Source organism: Entelurus aequoreus, linkage group LG21 (genome assembly GCF_033978785.1).
Source record: "Entelurus aequoreus isolate RoL-2023_Sb linkage group LG21, RoL_Eaeq_v1.1, whole genome shotgun sequence".
Lineage (NCBI taxonomy): Eukaryota > Metazoa > Chordata > Actinopteri > Syngnathiformes > Syngnathidae > Entelurus > Entelurus aequoreus.
The window spans coordinates 32,311,854-32,331,326 of NC_084751.1; the positions used below are offsets into that span (position 1 = coordinate 32,311,854).

Below are 19,473 nucleotides of genomic sequence, written 5' to 3' on the forward strand. Positions count from 1 at the left end.
CATTACTTCACAGTGAACTGGTCAACTAATCTAGATTTGACATTTAAAGTAAAGCCTGGATCATGCTAAATGGGTGATCTGCAGCTAATATAGACATGTAAATCCAAATACACTGTTGTTGTTTTATCGGCTTCCAATACAAGTTAATGGTCAAATAACTGATTAGGTACATACCCATAAATCTTGGCTCTGGTGATCTTAACATTAATATTACACTCACTGATACTGTACATCCTGACTGTATTCCCATCTTTCATGATACTTAAATTCATGCTCTGAACTCCGATATTGTCAGTTTATACACCTTTTAGATGATCACGTGATGGAAAAAAACATTCTAATCTTGTTTTTTCTTCTCTTTCAGGTTATCCAGAAGCCATCTCATGATATGAAGCAACAGTTGTCCAACTACTCCAAAAGAGTGGCAGGTTCTGTAACTGAGCTTATCCAAGCTGCAGAGGCCATGAAAGGTAAATAGACCGTATTACAATACATATACTGTATGTACTATATGTTTATGTATTTCATATATTTACTATACCAGGGGTGTCCAAACTTTTTACCTTGGTGGCCGCATTGGGGTAAACAAAAATATGGCCGGGGGTCGAAAGAATGACGAAAAAAATTAATTTTAAATAGATTCGGGCGGATGGCGGTTGAACCAATTCGGAAATATGTATACATAGTTAAATGTATAAAGAGAATCCTTCCTATGTGTCCCAGCAACAAGTGCCGCAAGTGAGCGCTCCTTCAGCGCAGCAGGGGCATTTTAGAGAGCGCGCATTTTAGAGGCCAGGCGCTCTCGCCTGCATGAATCCTGGTACTGTAGATGCCATTTTATTCCTGCATAGTGCTAAAAAAAAAAGTAAGTAGACATACGGTTGGATATGTTAAACGAATTAGTCTACGTTACCTAGGCTATACCAAATAAGCCCATGTCTAACCTATATTGAGTTCGGTCAGCTGAATAATTGGGATGGTTACGTATTGTTTGGGCGCACTACAATGCAAAGGAATTAAGGCAATTGCGTTGTTTATTGTGTTTTTTTTCTATTGGAGATATACTACTGTGTGTTAATTATTTGGCCTCGCTTTCAAGTGAAGCGCATCTCCGATTGGCTACAATGTCAATCAATCAATCAATGTTTATTTATATAGCCCTAAATCACAAGTGTCTCAAAGGGCTGTAAGGCCATTTAGCCTGCTTTGTTCGTCGCGACCGTCTATTTTCATTATAATTCAATTATTATTATTTATTTAATAAATTTTTGTTTAAATAGGGATATGTTGTTGTATAATTTAAGTTTGTGCGCATGATTGACAGCCTAAGGGTTATAAGCACTTTTTTAAATTTTTTATTTATTTCAACTTAAAAATGTATGAGCCTATGCCTACAACATAGGCTATGTGTTCATCTTTATTTTCCTGCCTGTCGTTGACAATGGAGATTGTCTGATATTTTGTCATGACTGCAGATCAATCAATAAAGGTTCATCCTTGTCGCAAAATTGTTCACTGTTTCACTGTGCACCCCGCCCTCGTCCCTATTTGAGCATTTTAACGTTAACAAGTTAATATTCATTGAAATAAATTCAGAATTTTTTTTTTTACCTAACGAAAATATAGGCCTTGTCTTTCTAAAACATTTTTTTAACTTCTTAAAAGCATCGTTCTGCTTGCTGCAACTGCGCACACAAAGTGTGAGGAACGCACTCCTGGCGACAATAGTCAACCCTTTCTTAATGGAAATGACAATAATATTATAATAATGATAAATACCGCCCAGGTGGCGGGCGGTTGTGGTTTTGATAAAATGTTGGTTCGGGTGGATGGCGGGTGGATGACGGGTGGATGACGACTTTCATGATGCGGTTGCGGATGAAATAATTGCCTATCCGCGCATCTCTAGTATATATATATATATATATATATATATATATATATATATATATATATATATATATATATATATATATATATATATATATATATATATGCATGTGTATATATATATATACATGTGTATATGTATATATATATATATATATATATATATGTATATATATATATATATGCATGTGTATATATATATACATGTGTATATGTATATATATATATATATATATGTATGTATGTATGTATGTATATGTATACGTGTATATGTATATGTGTATATATATGTATATATATATAAATAAACATATATATATATATATATATATATATATATGTATATATGTGTATATATATATATGTATGTATGTGTGTATATGTATATATATATATATGTATGTATGTGTATATATATATATATATGTATGTATGTATGTATGTATGTATGTGTATATATATATATATATATATATATATATATATATATATATATGTATGTATGTGTATATAGATATATGTATGTATGTATGTGTATATATATATATATATATATATATATATATATATATATATATATATATATATATATATATATATATATATATATATGTATGTATATATATATATATATATATATATATATATATATATATATATATATATATATATATATATATATATATATATATATATATATATATATATATATATATATTAGGGCTGTGAATCTTTGGGTGTCCCACGATTCGATTCAATATCGATTCTTGGGGTCACGATTCGATTCAAAATCGATTTTTTTTTTCAATTCAACACGATTCTCGATTCAAAAACGATTTTTTTTCCCGATTCTCTATTCATTCAATACATAGGATTTCAGCAGGATCTACCCCAGTCTGCTGACATGCAAGCAGAGTAGTAGATTTTTGTAAAAAGCTTTTATTATTGTAAAGGACAATGTTTTATCAACTGATTGCAATAATGTAAATTTGTTTTAACTATTAAATGAACCAAAAATATGACTTACCGGTATTTTAACTTTGTGAAAATATTGGACACAGTGTGTTGTCAAGCTTATGAGATGCGATGCAAGTGTAAGCCACTGTGACACTATTGTTCTTTTTTTTTATTTTTATAAATGTCTAATGATAATGTCAATGAGGGATTTTTAATCACTGCTATGTTGAAATTTTATTTTTTTATTGATACTGTTGTTGATAATATTCATTTTTGTTTCACTACTTTTGGTTTGTTCTGTGTCGTGTTTGTGTCTCCTCTCAATTGCTCTGTTTATTGCAGTTCTTAGTGTTGCTGGGTCGCGTTTGGTTTTGGAATTGGATTGCATTGTTATGGTATTGCTGTGTATTGTTTTGTTTGATTGATTAATTTAAAAAAATAAATAAATAAAAATAAAAAAATTTAAAAAAATAAAATCGATTTTTTAAAAATGAGAATCGATTCTGAATCGCACAACGTGAGAATCGCGATTCGAATTCGAATCGATTTTTTCCCACACCCCTAATATATATATATGTATATGTATACAGTTACTGGTGCCTTTGTTTAATTTGGGGGAAAACTCACCCATTTGTCATTTTTTTCTGAGAAAATATATATATATTTTTTGAAAGCACATATTAATCTGAGAGTGATGATAACTCATAACACGCCCAGTAAGAAAGACCCCAAATGTATATACTGTAGCATAATAATACAGCATACATGTATGCAACAACGTGAAAGGAGAGTAAAGCATCTTTTTACTGTCAACTTTGCTACAATTTAACCTAAAGAGTGTTAATGTATGTTAATATATGGTCATAAATCATAACAGGAACAGGCAAACAGTGTGGTTGAATTATACCTAAGCGTGTGTGTGCGTGTGTGTTGTAGGAACAGAATGGGTGGATCCGGAGGATCCCACTGTCATCGCCGAGAATGAGTTGCTTGGAGCAGCAGCAGCAATTGAAGCAGCTGCCAAGAAACTGGAGCAGCTGAGACCCAGAACCAAACCCAAGGTTATTCGTATTGATTGCTTTTATATGCAGCAGAGTAGCTCACACACACACACACACACACACACACACACACACACACACACACACACACACACACACACACACACACACACACACACACACCCGCACACACACAGCATGTGTGTGTGTGTGTGTGTGTATGTGTGTGTGTGTGTATACATACATATGTCTTTATATATATGTATAGAGTGTCCGCCCTGAGATCGGTAGGTTGGAGTTCAAATCCCAGCCGAGTCATACCAAAGACTATAAAAATGGGACCCATAACCTCCCTGCTTGGCACTCAGCAACAAAGGGTTGGAGTTGGGGGTTAAATCACCAAAATGATTCCCGGGCGCGGCGCCGCTGCTGCCCACTGCTCCCCAAGGGGATGGGACAAATGCAGAGGACAAATTTCACCACATCTAGTGTGTGTGTGACAATCATTGGTACTTTAATCTTAAAAATACATATAAATGTGTGTGTGTATTTATGTATGCATATATATGTATGTATATACAGTACATATATTTGTGTATATTTATTTGCATACAAATATTTTTGTATGTGTATATATACAAATATATAAATATATATATGCTCATGTTTTATGTAATTCTTACGAAAAAAAACCTGTAATTAAATCAAGTCTAATCGTGCAGCCCTAACATACATACATACATACTCACATGTACATTTATACATACACATGATTGTGTAGGTTTCATCCTTTTATTGTTAACTTTAAACAATGCCACCTTTAATTTGAATGAATTCAAATCATCACATTTGTTGAAAGGCTGCATGTTTCCTGTTTGGAAGTCTCCTCGCTCCTCAATGTTGTCAAGGATCCCAAACCTTTGCAAGAGGCTCCATAGAGGAGCAAATCAATCAATCAATCAATCAATCAATCAATCAATCAATCAATCAATCAATCAAAGTTTATTTATATAGCCCTAAATCACGAGTGTCTCAAAGGACTGCACAAGCCACAACGACATCCTCGGCTCAGATCAAATGAACTCTTCCAGGTCCTTACCAGTAACATGAGCAGCTACATTGTTAATTGTTAACAAATTGTTTGCTCACATTTTCATGATCCAAGTTGAAAGATGCATACTTTTTTCAGAAGAATTTGGTTATTATTACACTGCCTGATGTAATTAAAATGTCAAACGCAGGTATGGATGCTGTGTACTAATTGCCTGTTTCCTTTAAGCAGGAGGCAGATGAAAGCTTGAACTTTGAGGAGCAGATTCTGGAAGCAGCCAAGTCCATTGCAGCTGCCACGAGTGCTCTGGTCAAAGCAGCTTCAGCAGCACAGAGGGAGCTGGTGGCTCAGGGAAAGGTAGGACTAAAGCTCAAGCACATCATTGACTTTCATCACCAGTGAGCCGCACAAAGCACATTGAGCCTTACAATAAACAACTTAAAGACTATTTTCCAGAAGAAAACAAACCTTGTTCAATTTGTGTTTTCTTTCCCCACCACAGACATGTAAACATCATAAACATAACTAATAATCATTACAATAAATCAACATCATAAAAATATGTTATGTTTTACAGGTAGGGGCCATACCAGCCAATGCAGTGGATGATGGACAGTGGTCTCAAGGGCTGATTTCGGCTGTAAGTGTCTTGCTTACTGTATCATATTTTACAAGCCACCTAGACCATCCTAATAATGCTTTGGACTCCTCAGGCTCGAATGGTAGCCGCAGCCACCAACAATCTTTGTGAAGCAGCCAACTCAGCGGTTCAGGGACATGCCAGTGAGGAAAAGCTTATCTCCTCAGCCAAGCAAGTGGCAGCCTCCACCGCTCAGCTGCTGGTGGCCTGCAAGGTGAAGGCTGACCAGGATTCTCAATCCATGAAGAGGCTGCAGGTCGGTGCTGATTTTTTTATGATCCTCCTGGTGTCATTCAATTCCAAACTGCAGACTTGTCATTGAAATGACACTCCTTAAAATAATGAAGAGGAAACTAAAATCAATCTCTGATCAATGGAATGTGAGGGCACAGTGGCTGCTAACTGAACGTAAAGATACACAGACAAAAATTGATATGGTTGTTTCAAGGCTACAAAAAAGAAAACTCTACAATTGTTAAATGACGTTGGTGTGTGTGAGTTGGGGAGAGATTAGGTTGATAGTCGACTTATCGATGCATACACATGCATGCCTGTCGTGTAGTCGATTGTATTACAGTCGCTCCCCCACTAGACACATTTTATAATAGAAAGACTCCAAAATAATCCACAGTCAACAAAAAGATATGACATTTAATGAAAGTGATCACTCCTTCACAGGCGATGCACAGAACAGATGATCAATTGTGAACGTGACCTTTTAAAGCACAGCTCACTAACTCGCAGACTACGGTCTGAGTCCGGACCCAGACACCATCTTATACTGACCACTATAATCAAGAAATTATTGAATTATTTTATGTTTTGACAAGGCGCTTCTATTTTGACCTGCACCGCTTTTATAGACTTTATGTTACTGGTTTATCGAATTAGGAAATCCACTGATCATTTGCATGCCAGTTAGACAATCCTACAGATACTGTAGGGCAGTGGTCCCCAACCACCGGGCCACGGCCCGGTACCGGTCCGTGGATCGATTGGTACCGGGCCGCACAAGAAAAAAAAATATATATATATATATTTTTTTTTATTAAATCAACATAAAAAACACAAGATACACTTACAATTAGTGCACCAACCCAAAAAACCTCCCTCCCCCATTTACACTCATTCACACTCATTCGCATAAAAGGGTTGTTTCTTTCTGTTATTAATATTTCTGGTTCCTACATTATATATCAATATAGATCAATACAGTCTGCAGGGATACAGTCCGTAAGCACACATGATTGTATTTTTTTATGACAACCGCCGCCCCCGCCCCCCCCCCCCAAAAAAAAAATTTTGGGAAAAAAGTAGTTATAGAATTTACAGTATATATCAGTTCTAATTGCAACATTTTTCTTTAGCTGAACTTAAGGATGTAGAACTTTCTTCATATACCGTACCTAAAAGTTGTATTTCTCTTAGATATTGTTCACCAATGTGTGTAAAAGTGTCTTAGTCAGCATTTCTCCTTTGCCCATATAATCCAGTCACCTCACAGGTGTGGCATATCAATAAACTGAATAGACAGGTGCGCATCAGGCTGGTCACTATAAAATGTCCACTTTTACTCTATTGGATGCTAAATGTGTAGGTTTGTGCTGGAGGCTCATGTATTAAGGGTTGTATAGATTTCCTACCAAAAATTGGCGTACATTCAAATTCAGAAACCAGCGTTAGCAAGAAAAATTCAGATGTATTAAAGTGTGCGCGTGCACTAATCCAAGCACATTTTGTTGTTACATCGCAATCAATGTGGAATTAATCGCAGATGTCTGTGTGGCGGATCACGCCCAAACCACATAGCGACCACAAGGCCATGCCCCCTTATTAATACACAAATCTTATTGAAATTAGCCATGTGCCTGAGATTCCACACAATTCAGTAGGAGTCTGTAGGAAGTGCTTCTTTCTCGTGTATTGAGCAAGCGAAAGAGGGTTGAGATTTTGAACCTGTCAATGCTGTGTGCTCTGAGAACTGCACACAGGTTGAAATAATAAATAACTGGTCGGACAACAGAAAGAAGGTGAAGAAGAAGATGGATATGCATGGCCAGAACAAAAGGGGACCGGACATAAAGTAGTGTTGCTTCCTGTTTGAAAGGATAGTCGCTGCAGTGATACGTAAAACTTTAAAAGAGGTGGGTGACTCTTATTTACCCCTAATATAAATATAATTTGTGTAAATTACAACAAAATGTGTTCATATGCTCAAAGCCAGATTAGAGTTTTATGCAAAAATGATTTAATATCTGGTTAGCAATTTTTTAAAATGTAAACATGCCACTATATCTAAAAGAATGCAAAAGACTTTGAATACTCAATTTATAATTACAACACTACTTGCGGTAGCAGCTGGATGTGTCCCAACGTCGGGCCATTTCTTCACCATCTCCGGTGCCATTTATGTGCACCTGCTGCAAGTGTCCGCCCGACTAGCCAAGCTGGAGCTGAAGTCACAGGAACACATTTTGACTGCAATAGATGGCAAAATGACCACCAAGATAAATTAATAAACATCCTCACAAATATTAATAAGAATAAGAAGCATTAAATGCATTGGCGAAAGAGTGAACTTTATGTCCTTGCCTCTGTGTTTTTCACATTGTTGAAATCAAATGTTGGCAAAGCCGGAATGACCACCTCTGTTTGTCGCCAAAGTATCCACAGCCTGTAGAAATGTCCGTCTGAAGCATGAAGTTGATACATTTCATCTTTGCCGTGAAAAAGGGCATACGCCAGGTTTTTGTGCGCACACAAGCTTTAATACATGAAGCCCTAGGTGTGGTTAAACGTGGTCTGCGGTTGTGAGGCTGGTTGGATGTACTGACAAATTGTCTGAAACGCCTTTTTAGACGCTTATGGGAGAGGAATGAACATTCACTTCACGGGAAACAGAGCTGGTGCACATTCCTGCTGTCAGGATGCCGATTGCGCGCTCCCTCAACCCGTGCTACATCTGTGGCATTGTGCTGTGTGGTAAAATGTTATAGTGTGCTTCCCACATCACAAGGCGCAATGGGGCCCTCACCGGTTGCACTTCTAGAGGCAGAGAGCACCAACCACACGGGAAAGACATACAGAGAAAGAGTTAGTAATGTACTACATGGATGGGGATAACACAGCAACAATCTGAACAATGATCTTTCGCTAAAATGTTTCAAATTAATTTTGTCTAGTTACTGCAATGAAGTAAACTCATATAAAACAAAGGTACGGTGAAACTGCAGTTATTAGAACTAATACAAGTGTCATAAAACACCTATATTTATGTATGTATGCTAGCTTGGAACACGTGAGCCAGTCCCAGGCAGCTTGTGATGTCTAATCCAATCAGCTTATCCTGTCCTCTTCTGGGCCTGCAGCTGCTGCCTCAGTAATTCCAATACATTTATGTCCTGGGGGTCTTGGAAACAATGCACCAGTCTACTAGTGGCACCCAGAACTGGAAACTTTAGCCTTAGCCCTGATCACGCTCTTAGCATTTGCTCTTCACTCTCTGCAGTGGTGCATTTAGAGCACTTCTAATAGCCTTTTAACCTGTTAAAAGCAAAGGAGACGCCGGGTTGCGTCTGTGTTGCTAAAGTTAATATAAATAAACACTGGAAGAATATCAGCTGAAAGCTCAAATAAACCAGTTTTATAAAAACAGAAGATATTTCAAAGCACAAACACTTACTACAAATGTACACATGTAAGTAATGTAACAAACTAAGCAATGTTTAAAAGATAACACTTACGGACTAATCTACTTTGCCTGTATTAAAGAGCATGCAAACTTCATAGCACACACAAAGCGGATCTACTAAACTTGTGTGCAGAGAATTCTCTTATAAAGAGTGCAATCCATTAAGTGTATCTTCCTTCACATACATGTAAAATATATGCTGATTATTAGAACGCCCACAATACTCGGAGGAGTTGCAATAATAATCATTTAGCGCACACAATGTGATTTATCAAGACTGAAACTGTTTTACGTCTATGTTTAGCAGGTCTGAAATGTTTGTGCAAACTGGCACAAATGGCATCCTCTACGTTTGACTAACATCCATAATGTGCTGGGCTCTGCTTGCTACTTTGTGCACTGTTTTTGATGTTTTTAATGTGTGATCCCTTGACACTGCGATAGCTGTACCTCACCTATTGTGTTTGGGCATTCAAATGATCCACCACCATTTTTGGTGTGTACCACTGTTCCTGAGACATCCAACCTGCCCACTTCACGGCAGAACACGCTGCATAAAACGCGGAATGAGGAGTAGATTCCACGTCAGATCGAGGACTTACCTTGCTCTTCTACCCTCCTGTCTTACTGTAAATGCAGTATAGCAGTGCCTGAGCACACCCTCCTCTTGTTAGAGTATAAATTATTGAGGCTTTCGCTACAGTATTTAGAATAGATCTGACCAATCGAAGTCTATAAGCATGACTGCGGAAGCCTGTTTGGATGAGAGGTAAAACTTCTAAGACAAACTAAACAGTCCAGTTGCGATTGATTGAATGTCCTGAGAATCATCTTTAGCAATAGCCATAGCCCCATAATTTTGATTAGCACCAGCAATGTTGTTGTCTTTACTGATGTGAACACACATGCAATACATTTCAGTTCTTCATGGATAAGGCCCTGTCAGGTCTGTCAGGCAATGCATTGAAAGTTCAGTCCAGCAGTGAACCCCCACTAGACATCACACTTGCCAGACTATTGAAAGTAGTTATGGACACCATTTGTTCCAGTTTTGTTCAGGCTGGGTATTGTCCTTACAAGATATCACACAAGTTTCAATCAGGTTTTAGGACCCGTCATAGCACAAAATTCACAATATTGAAAGCACAACGATGTTCTCACAGCCCTCGACACCAAAAGTCCTGTTTTTCTTTTGACACCGTGGACCATGCGGTCTTCATATCCTGCCTATAGCACTGTCTTGGCTATGTGACTGTGCTTCTTAAAGGGTTTACTTCATATCTCTACAACAGAACATTTTCAGTAATGATTCATGATTTTCCTATGCAGTTGCTACTGTCACGCCAATTTTCTTCCCATTACAAAAACCTTCCTACCCCCCATTTACTTCCGGGGTCATTTCCGCTTACGTCATTTCCTCTTACATCATTGACAGCGATCGATAGCACTTTGTTTGACTCTTTTTTTTATAATACAGCGTTAACAAAACGTCTGTATTAATCGGACAAGTATTAATCTGACAAATTAATTTGAGGATATTCCTGACTGCACATTTGACTCGTGGACATATGCGGAAATGAATAACAATGTACAATAAGTTAATTCATTATCAATCAACATTATCAAACTTTATTAAAACTAAATGTATTCGTTAAATTCAATTTTTTTTAGTTCTCTGTGTAAGTGAACTAAATTAAAATGACATTTATGTGCACATATGTACCTCAGTGTAGGAAGGTTTTTGTAATGGGAAGAAAATTGGCGTGACAGCACCACCATTTTCAGGAGATTTGGATTCTATCGATCGCTGTCAATGATGTAAGAGGAAATGACGTAAGTAAGAGGAAATGACGTAAGCGGAAATGACCCCGGAAGTAAATGGGGGGTAGGAAGGTTTTTGTAATGGGAAGAAAATTGGCGTGACACTTCCCTTTCTTCTGGCAAACTCCAGGGTTCAATCCTTGAGCCTGTTCTATTCTCACTCTACATTAGGTTTTATCATCTCCAGACACAATGTCTATTTCTACTTTGATGCTAATGATTTGCGGCTTTATTTACTAATTATGCTGAGTGACAGCAATGCACTAGATCCCGTCTATAGCTGCATGACCTCAAACAATGGTTGTCGCACAACTTTCTTCATTTAAATTAAAAACTGTCATGATCCGTGGTCCGGATCATGTTTTGTGTTTTGTGTTTGTTTTTGGACTCCTTTAGTTCCTGTTTGTGCACCTCCTGAGTTTGTTACCATGGCTACTTATGATTTTCACCTGCCTCTGTTGTTTGGGACGCTCACCTGTTGCTCATCAAGAGACATTATTTAAGCCTGCCTTTGCCAGTCAGTCGGTCTGGCTTCTTTGTTTGCTTCATGTTCTCGTCACATAAGTTTGCTTTAGTTTAGAGTGCGATTGGCACGTGTTTTTTTCTACTTGTTTTCTGTTCTTGGTGGTGCTTTGATTTGTTTGAGAATTAAATCATGTTCCTACCTGCAAGTCCTGTCCTGAGTGTTCCGTTTGCATCCAGGGGGAACAAACCTTGCAGCAAGCTGCAACCCCGCCGTGACAAAAACAGAGTATATTGTTTTTTATCCCTGGTTCACTGCACTGTGCACCAACATTTTGCACCCCCACCACTTAGATTTAATCAACAAATTAGCTCTGTGGTTGGAGCAGGTTTCTTCCAGTTAATAGGAAAGTTGAAGCCTTTTTGCAGAGAGTGGACATCGAACCTTTAGTTGGAGACTAAACTATTATAATGCCCCCTCTAATGGAATAAATCATTCTCTCCTCTACCAGTTTCAGTATTACAAAACCTAGATGCTTTCCTTCTCACCAATGCTCCAAAACATGTTCATATCACTCTGTTTGTCTTTTCTCTCCACTGTCTCCCTTGTTGTTTTACAGTTAATTTGATGGTACCCCTTTTTCTGTTTAAGACTGTTAATGGTCTTGCTCCAGCGTACTAATCTTTTAACTGTTAACCACCAATCATAACTCTGGAAGTACCAAAATTATAAAAATAAAGAAAAAATGGAGTGATCATCTATGTACTGTATGTATTCAGTGTTACCCTATTCTTGTTTGTTTTAACCTATTTGTATTGTGAAAAACAATGGACACCATTGGGATATAAGAAGGTGATAAAAAAAAAAAAATGATAATAGAAAGACTCTAAAATAACCCACAAAGCAAAAGTAAAGAAACTTTGCGGTCACATGATTTTATTGACTAAATCCTTCCAACATTATTTTGCTATATTTTATATGGCTATTTGAGTCCAACTAGAACAGTGTTTTGACACTTTGCTATTCTGTGTGTGTATTAAACATGTTTGTGTGTGTGTGTGTGTTTGCAGGCTGCAGGTAACGCTGTGAAGAGAGCTTCTGATAATCTGGTAAAAGCAGCTCAGAAAGCAGCGTTTGATGCTTATGATGACCAGGCTGTGGTGGTCAAAAGCAAGATGGTGGGAGGCATTGCTCAGGTGAATACACCTTCAACTCATTTAGTATACAACTCCTTTCATAATAATCAATAATTATTGTTGATTCCTTCATTACAATTGCTAAATACGGCGGTACCTCGTCTTTTGAGTTGTTTTTTAACCCATAATAATCGTATCTCAAATCAATGTTCCTTATTGAAACTAAATAAAATCACAAAAAACAGCACAATTTTGACATGTTTTTAAATTTAAAAAAAACTAACTTCTACATAACAAATATTGTATCAAAACAATACAGTGCAATGTACTACTAGCAAGTAACGTACTTTTATGAAGTAATGTAAGAATTAACAGCATTTCTGCTTCTCTGTCAAACAAACCGTCTAAAGCTTCTCCATAGTTTCATGGATAAATGTCACACAAATGTTAACATCCTTCTGTTTAAGAGTGTAGCAGTGCTATGCTCATACTACTCGGTTGAACAAGGTTGAAAGAAGCACATGTGATCAGTGTAACAACGTATGATATCAGGTAGTACAATCTTAAATGACAACTGTGATCATTGTCGGCAGTAAGTCGGAGGGTTGGACTCCGCCAAGGCTGCCCTTTGTCACCGATTCTGTTCATAACTTTTATGGACAGAATTTCTAGGCGCAGTCAGGTGTTGAGGGGATCCGGTTTGGTGGCTGCAGATGATGTGGTCCTGATGGCTTCAACTGGCCAGGATCTTCAGCTCTCACTGGATCGGTTCGCAGCCGAGTGTGAAGCGACTGGGATGATAATCAGCACCTCCAAGTCCGAGTCCATGGTTCTCGCCCGGAAAAAAGGGTTGGGGAGGAGACCCTGCCCCAAGTGGAGGACTTGAAGTACCTCGGAATCTTGTTCACGAGTGAGGGAAGAGTGGATCGTGAGGTCGACAGGCGGATCGGTGCAGCGTCTTCAGTAATGCGGACGCTGTATTGATCCGTTGTGGTGAAGAAGGAGCTGAGCCGGAAGGCAAAGCTCTCAATTTACCGGTCGATCTACGTTCCCATCCTCACCTATGGTCATGAGCTTTGGGTTATGACCGAAAGGACAAGATCACGGGTACAAGCGGCCGAAATGAGTTTCCCCCGCCGGGTTGCGGGGCTCTCCCTTAGAGATAGGGTAAGAAGCTCTGCCATCCGGGAGGAGTTAAAAGTAAAGCTGCTGCTCCTCCACATGGAGAGGAGCCAGATGAGGTGGTTCGGGCATCTGGTCAGGATGCCACCCGAACGCCTCCCTAGGGAGGTGTTTAGGGCACGTCCAACCGGTAGGAGGCCACGGGGAAGACCCAAGACACGTTGGGAAGATTATGTCTCCCGGCTGGCCTGGGAACGCCTTGGGATCCCCCGGGAAGAGCTGGACGAAGTGGCCGGGGAGAGGGAAGTCTGCGCTTCTCTGCTTAGGCTGCTGCCCCCGCGATCTGACCTCGGATAAGCGGAAGAAGATTGATGGATGGATTGATGGTGCGTTCCATCAGCCATCTTGGATCACGTTACAAATCAAGTGTCCACTCTCGCGTTGTCAGCGCCACTCTGACCATGTCTTTAAAACACAATTCACTTCCGTTGTCGTCACCATGGTTGCCGCAATTTAGAGTGTCTGCAGCCGCAGGGATCTGAGCCGAAGATGTCGTTGTGGCTTGTGCGGCCCTTCGAGGCATTTGTGATTAAGGGCTCTACCAGGGGTCGGCAACCCAACATGTTGAAAGAGCCATACTGGACCAAAAATTTTAAAAAAAAATCTGTCTGGAGCCGCAAAAAATGTAAAGGCTTATATCAGTGTTAAAATGAAGGCAACACACGGTAAAAGTGTCTATATTAGCTATATTAGCCTACTATCAAAATGACTATGTGTCGCAGGCTGAAGCAAATCTTCGTTGACAGAAATGTTGAAATGTAATATTTATTCTACACATTTTTACAACATTGGACAAAATTACTAAAATGCAGGCTTTTCAGAGGGTGTGATAACTCCTGGAAATGACTGTCTCAGAATGGCCAAAGGTAAAGATGTGTGTGTTCAAGTTGAAGGAAACGGAAACTTACAAATAAAATGACCTCAAATATACCTAAACTACGAGGCATAATGATGCATTATGTTCATACAGCTAACATAAATAGCATGTTAGCATTGATTAGCTTGCAGTCATGCACTGACCAAATATGTCTGATTAGCACTCCACACAAGTCAATAACATTAACAAAGCTCACCTTTGTGCATTCACGCACAGCATAAAACATTTGATGGACAAATAGAGACAAAGAAGGATTTGCATAAAACACGTCTTTCTGTGGCAGCATCAGGGAAAGTTGTACATGTAAACAAACTACGGTGCGTTCAAGGACTTCCGAAATTAGGACAAAACGGCGCGCGCCAAATACTCTCATCAGTGAAGCATGTTTAATGTAAACAGTGGGATTTCTAACAATTAGGAAGGTTTGTGTCATGTTTGTCCTCCTACAGAAACCATATTAAAACAAAAAAATATTTTTTTTTCCTCATCTTTTTCCATTTTCATACATTTTAAAAAACTCCAGGGAGCCACTAGGGCGGCGCTAAAGCGCCTCGGGCTATACAAATAAACGTTGATTGATGAATTGAGTTCAATTTGCCGACTAAATTGTCAATACATTTCGTCATAGTTTTAGTCAACGGGCATTTGTTTTCATTCGTTATCGTCCTAATTTCATCAAGGGAAAACAGGTCTTTGACTTTAACAAAGACAAATATTTTTAGTCAAAAATGAACGCTGGTAATATGGATGTGATACAGGTAGCAGAAATTGCTAGAAAAAGGTGTGATGATGATGGATGATGATGTGCTTCCAGATCATCGCGGCTCAGGAGGAGATGCTTCGTAAAGAACGGGAGTTGGACGAAGCCAGGAAGAAGTTGGCCACCATTCGTCAGCAGCAGTACAAGTTCTTGCCTTCAGAGCTGCGGGAAGACGGTCAGGAACAATAAAAGGTCAAAAGTGATCCATGAAAAGATTTATGCTTGCTTCACATTCAAAACTTCAAAGTGTTTGTTTAATGAACTTGTGTAGTACATAAATATATGCTTGAAGTACTTGTTATGTATGTATGTATGTGTCTTCTTCTATCATGGTGCCAAGACAAGACAATCTATGCAATTGTTCCTTTGGCCAATTTCACGTGGAACAAATAGCTTTTATATTAAATATATTCAAGTACTTCTTTTTTTACTTCAATTTGGATGGTTTATATTTGACATCATATTCATTAATTGAAGCTTTGCCAAAGTATTAAAATATTCAGTGCCTTCAAATATATCGGACGTTAGCGTTGCAGCTTCTTTATGTTTCTCAAGCTGCTTTGCAAACGTGTCAGAATAAATATAACATCCATATACAAAATAAATATTATAGTTTATGGATGTCTGTCTACACATTGTCTATTTTGATAGAATATTTGTGTTTACTGAGATCCTAATGTTAGGTCACGACTCTTCAGTATATATATCATGGTTTGAAATATTTCTATAGTACAAGTACGTGCTGATGTCTTTGTCCTACAAGTGCACTTTTTCATTAATTTAAAAAATATAATTTCAGTCCTGCCATTGAGAATATATTTGACACACAACTAAAAGTGTAATCCTCTTCCATGTTTGTTTTATTCAGCTTGTACTTTAAGGTGCTCTAAACAAATACTGCTTTTGGCTATGTGATGGTGTAGTAGTACTGCAATACATCCGACATAAATCCAGCTTTCAATCATGTGATGGTGTACTACAATACAGCAATAAACATTTTCATCACATCCATTCTTCTTCTCGTGCACTTTTACTTCTTGTTTGTATTACAACTTGTGACAGTTCATTTAGCTATGTGGGTGCATGTACAAGTACACAAGTCATACATCTACAACAACTAAGAAATACACAAATACTAAAGGCCACAGCAATATTTTAGTTTATATTGTAGCGTCCCGGAAGAGTTAGTACTACAAGGGATTCTGGGTATTTGTTCTGTTGTGTTTATGTTGTGTTACGGTGCGGATGTTCTTCCGAAATGTGTTTGTCATTCTTGTTTGGTGTTGGTTCACAGTGTGGCGCATATTTGTAACAGTGTTTAAGTTGTTTATACGGCTACCCTCAGTGTGACCTGTATGGCTGTTGACCAAGTATGTCTTGCATCAATTCGTAATCGAGTAAAGCCGGTAGATATTATGTGACTGGATGCACGTATTATGCACGTAAAAGAAGTGCCTTAAAGGTTTATTGTCTCTCTGTACCTCTCCCTACGTCCGTGTACACAGCGGCGTTTAAAAACGTCATACATTTTACTTTTTAAAAACCAATACCGATAATAACGAAACTGATACCGATAATTTCCGATATTACATTTTAAAATAATTACTATACATGTACAAAAAAGAAGATAATTCCGTTTTAGGTCAGAAAGCAAGCAAGGCAGTCCAGGAAAATGTAGGAGAAACTAGAAAAGTAAAAAACTCAGGTTATATCAAAGATATATATATATATATATATATATATATATATATATATATATATATATATATATATATATATATATATATATATATATATATACAGTCGCGATCAATGACATCACATGGACAAATATAAGACCTTCTGGAGGAAAGTTCTGTTGTCAGATGGAGCTTTTTGGCCACAATACCCAGCAATATGTTTGGAGGAGGAAAGGTGAGTCCTTTAATCCCAGGAACACCAATCCATATAGTCAACCATGGTGGTGGTAGTGTTATGCTCTGTGCCTGTTTTGCTGCCAATGGAACTGGTGCTTTACAGAGAGTAAATGGGACAATGAAAAAGGAGGATTACCTCCAATTTCTACAGGACAACCTAAAATCATCAGCCCGGAGGTTGGGTCTTGGGCGCAGTTGGGTGTTCCAACAGGACAATGACCCCAAACACACGTCAAAAGTGGTAAAGGAATGGCTAAATCAGGCTAGAATTAAGGTTTTAGAATGGCCTTCGAATGTCCTGACTTAAACGTGTGAACAATGCTGAAGAAACAAGTCCATGTCAGAAAACCAACAAATTTAGCTGAATTGCACCAATTTTGTCAAGAGGAGTGGTCAAAAATTCAAACAGAAGCTTGCCAGAAGCTTGTGGATGGCTACCAAAAGCGCCTTATTGCAGTGAAACTTGCCAAGGGACATGTAACCAAATATTAACATTGCTGTATGTATACTTTTGACCCAGCAGATTTAGTCACATTTTCAGTAGACCCATAATAAATTCATTAAAAAACCAAACTTCATGAATGTTTTTTGTGACCAACAAGTATGTGCTCCAATCACTCTATCACAAAAAAAAATAAGAGTTGTAGAAATGATTGGAAACTCAAGACAGCCATGACATTATGTTCTTTACAAGTGTATGTATTTTCAATGGGAGACAGGTCTGGTCAGTCTAGTACCTGCACTCTTTTACTATGACGCCATGCTTTTTTAACACATGGCTTGGCATTGTATTGCTGAAATAAGCAGGGGCGTTCATGATAACGTTGCTTGGATGACAACATATGTTGCTCCAAAACCTGTATGTACCTTTCAGCATTAATGGTGCCTTCACAGATGTGTAAGTTACCCATGCCTTGGCCACTAATACACCCCCATACCATCACAGATGATGGCTTTTGACCTTTGCGCCTAGAACAATCCGGATGGTTCTTTTCCTCTTTGTTCCGGAGGACACGACATCCACAGTTTCCAAAAACAATTTGAAATATGGACTCGTCAGACCAAAGAACACTTTTCTACCTTGCATCAGTCCATCTTAGATGAGCTTGGGCCCAGCGAAGCCGGCGGCGTTTCTGGGTGTTGTTGATAAATGGCTTTCGCTTTGCATAGTAGAGTTTTAACTTGCACTTACAATGGTTTTCTGAAGTTCCTGAAAAATATGAGAGGGAGGATTGAAGGAAGGGAGGAAGCAATATACAAATTTCCGTATTGCACTGACTTAATAATATTGTGGTATTATTTATCAGACAGTATGTATACATAAAACTATATATACACTATATATGTATATATATATATATATATATATATATATATATATATATATATATATATATATATATATATATATATATACTGTACATATACAGCAGTATACTATATATGTAATGTACAGGTATATGTTAGAATAATTGTATCTAAGTTATCACAAAACTTTGTATTTCAATGAGTTCCCGGTGAGAAGACAAAAGCTGTCTTTGAACCTACCAAGAAGAAGGCTTGTAAAACTCCAGTGTAGGATGGGAAGCAACATGAAGGTGTTCTGTTTCTTTCATGTATTGTAATCAACAGAAAGATATTGTCTTGACCCGAGATCTACAAAGCGAAGAGGAAGCAGGACCCGACTCCCCTTCAGGGACCTCTTCTGTGAACTGTTTTACGACCTTTTCTTTGAACTGTTTGTAATCACAGGCGATGGCTGTTTATGACCCCCTCCCCTGTAATCAGGGAAAGTCCAAATAAAAGAGGAGGCGTACAATCTTTCGTCGGGAGCGTGGGATGACACTGTACAAGGGTGTCTACGTGTTTCTCCTCATTGAGCCAAATTTAATTCTGTCTCTGTTTAATTCCTTGCTTCTTGTCTTGTTTAATAGATGTCATCAGTGTTTGAACCTGACCGTATATATACTGTATGTATATACAGAGTGCATATATAAGTATAAAAGTGTATAAGAGTACAGTATGTATATAATAATGTTGTCTATCTGTGTTGGCCCTGTGATGAGGAGGCCACGTGTCCAAGGTGTA

At 38.0% G+C, this 19,473-nt stretch overlaps 1 protein-coding gene across 1 annotated transcript in view; it reads left to right on the forward strand.

The window, feature by feature from the left end:
• tln1 (talin 1) overlaps positions 1-16,509 on the forward strand; it is a 136,614-nt gene extending 120,105 nt beyond the window's left edge. The window contains exons 50-56 of the mRNA XM_062031499.1: positions 365-470; positions 3,784-3,908; positions 5,131-5,256; positions 5,477-5,539; positions 5,613-5,795; positions 12,585-12,710; positions 15,524-16,509. Coding sequence (XP_061887483.1) covers positions 365-470; positions 3,784-3,908; positions 5,131-5,256; positions 5,477-5,539; positions 5,613-5,795; positions 12,585-12,710; positions 15,524-15,658 — 864 coding nt within the window. The 3' untranslated portion in view covers positions 15,659-16,509. The remainder of the gene's footprint in view (positions 1-364; positions 471-3,783; positions 3,909-5,130; positions 5,257-5,476; positions 5,540-5,612; positions 5,796-12,584; positions 12,711-15,523) is intronic.
• Positions 16,510-19,473: the final 2,964 nt, after the last annotated feature.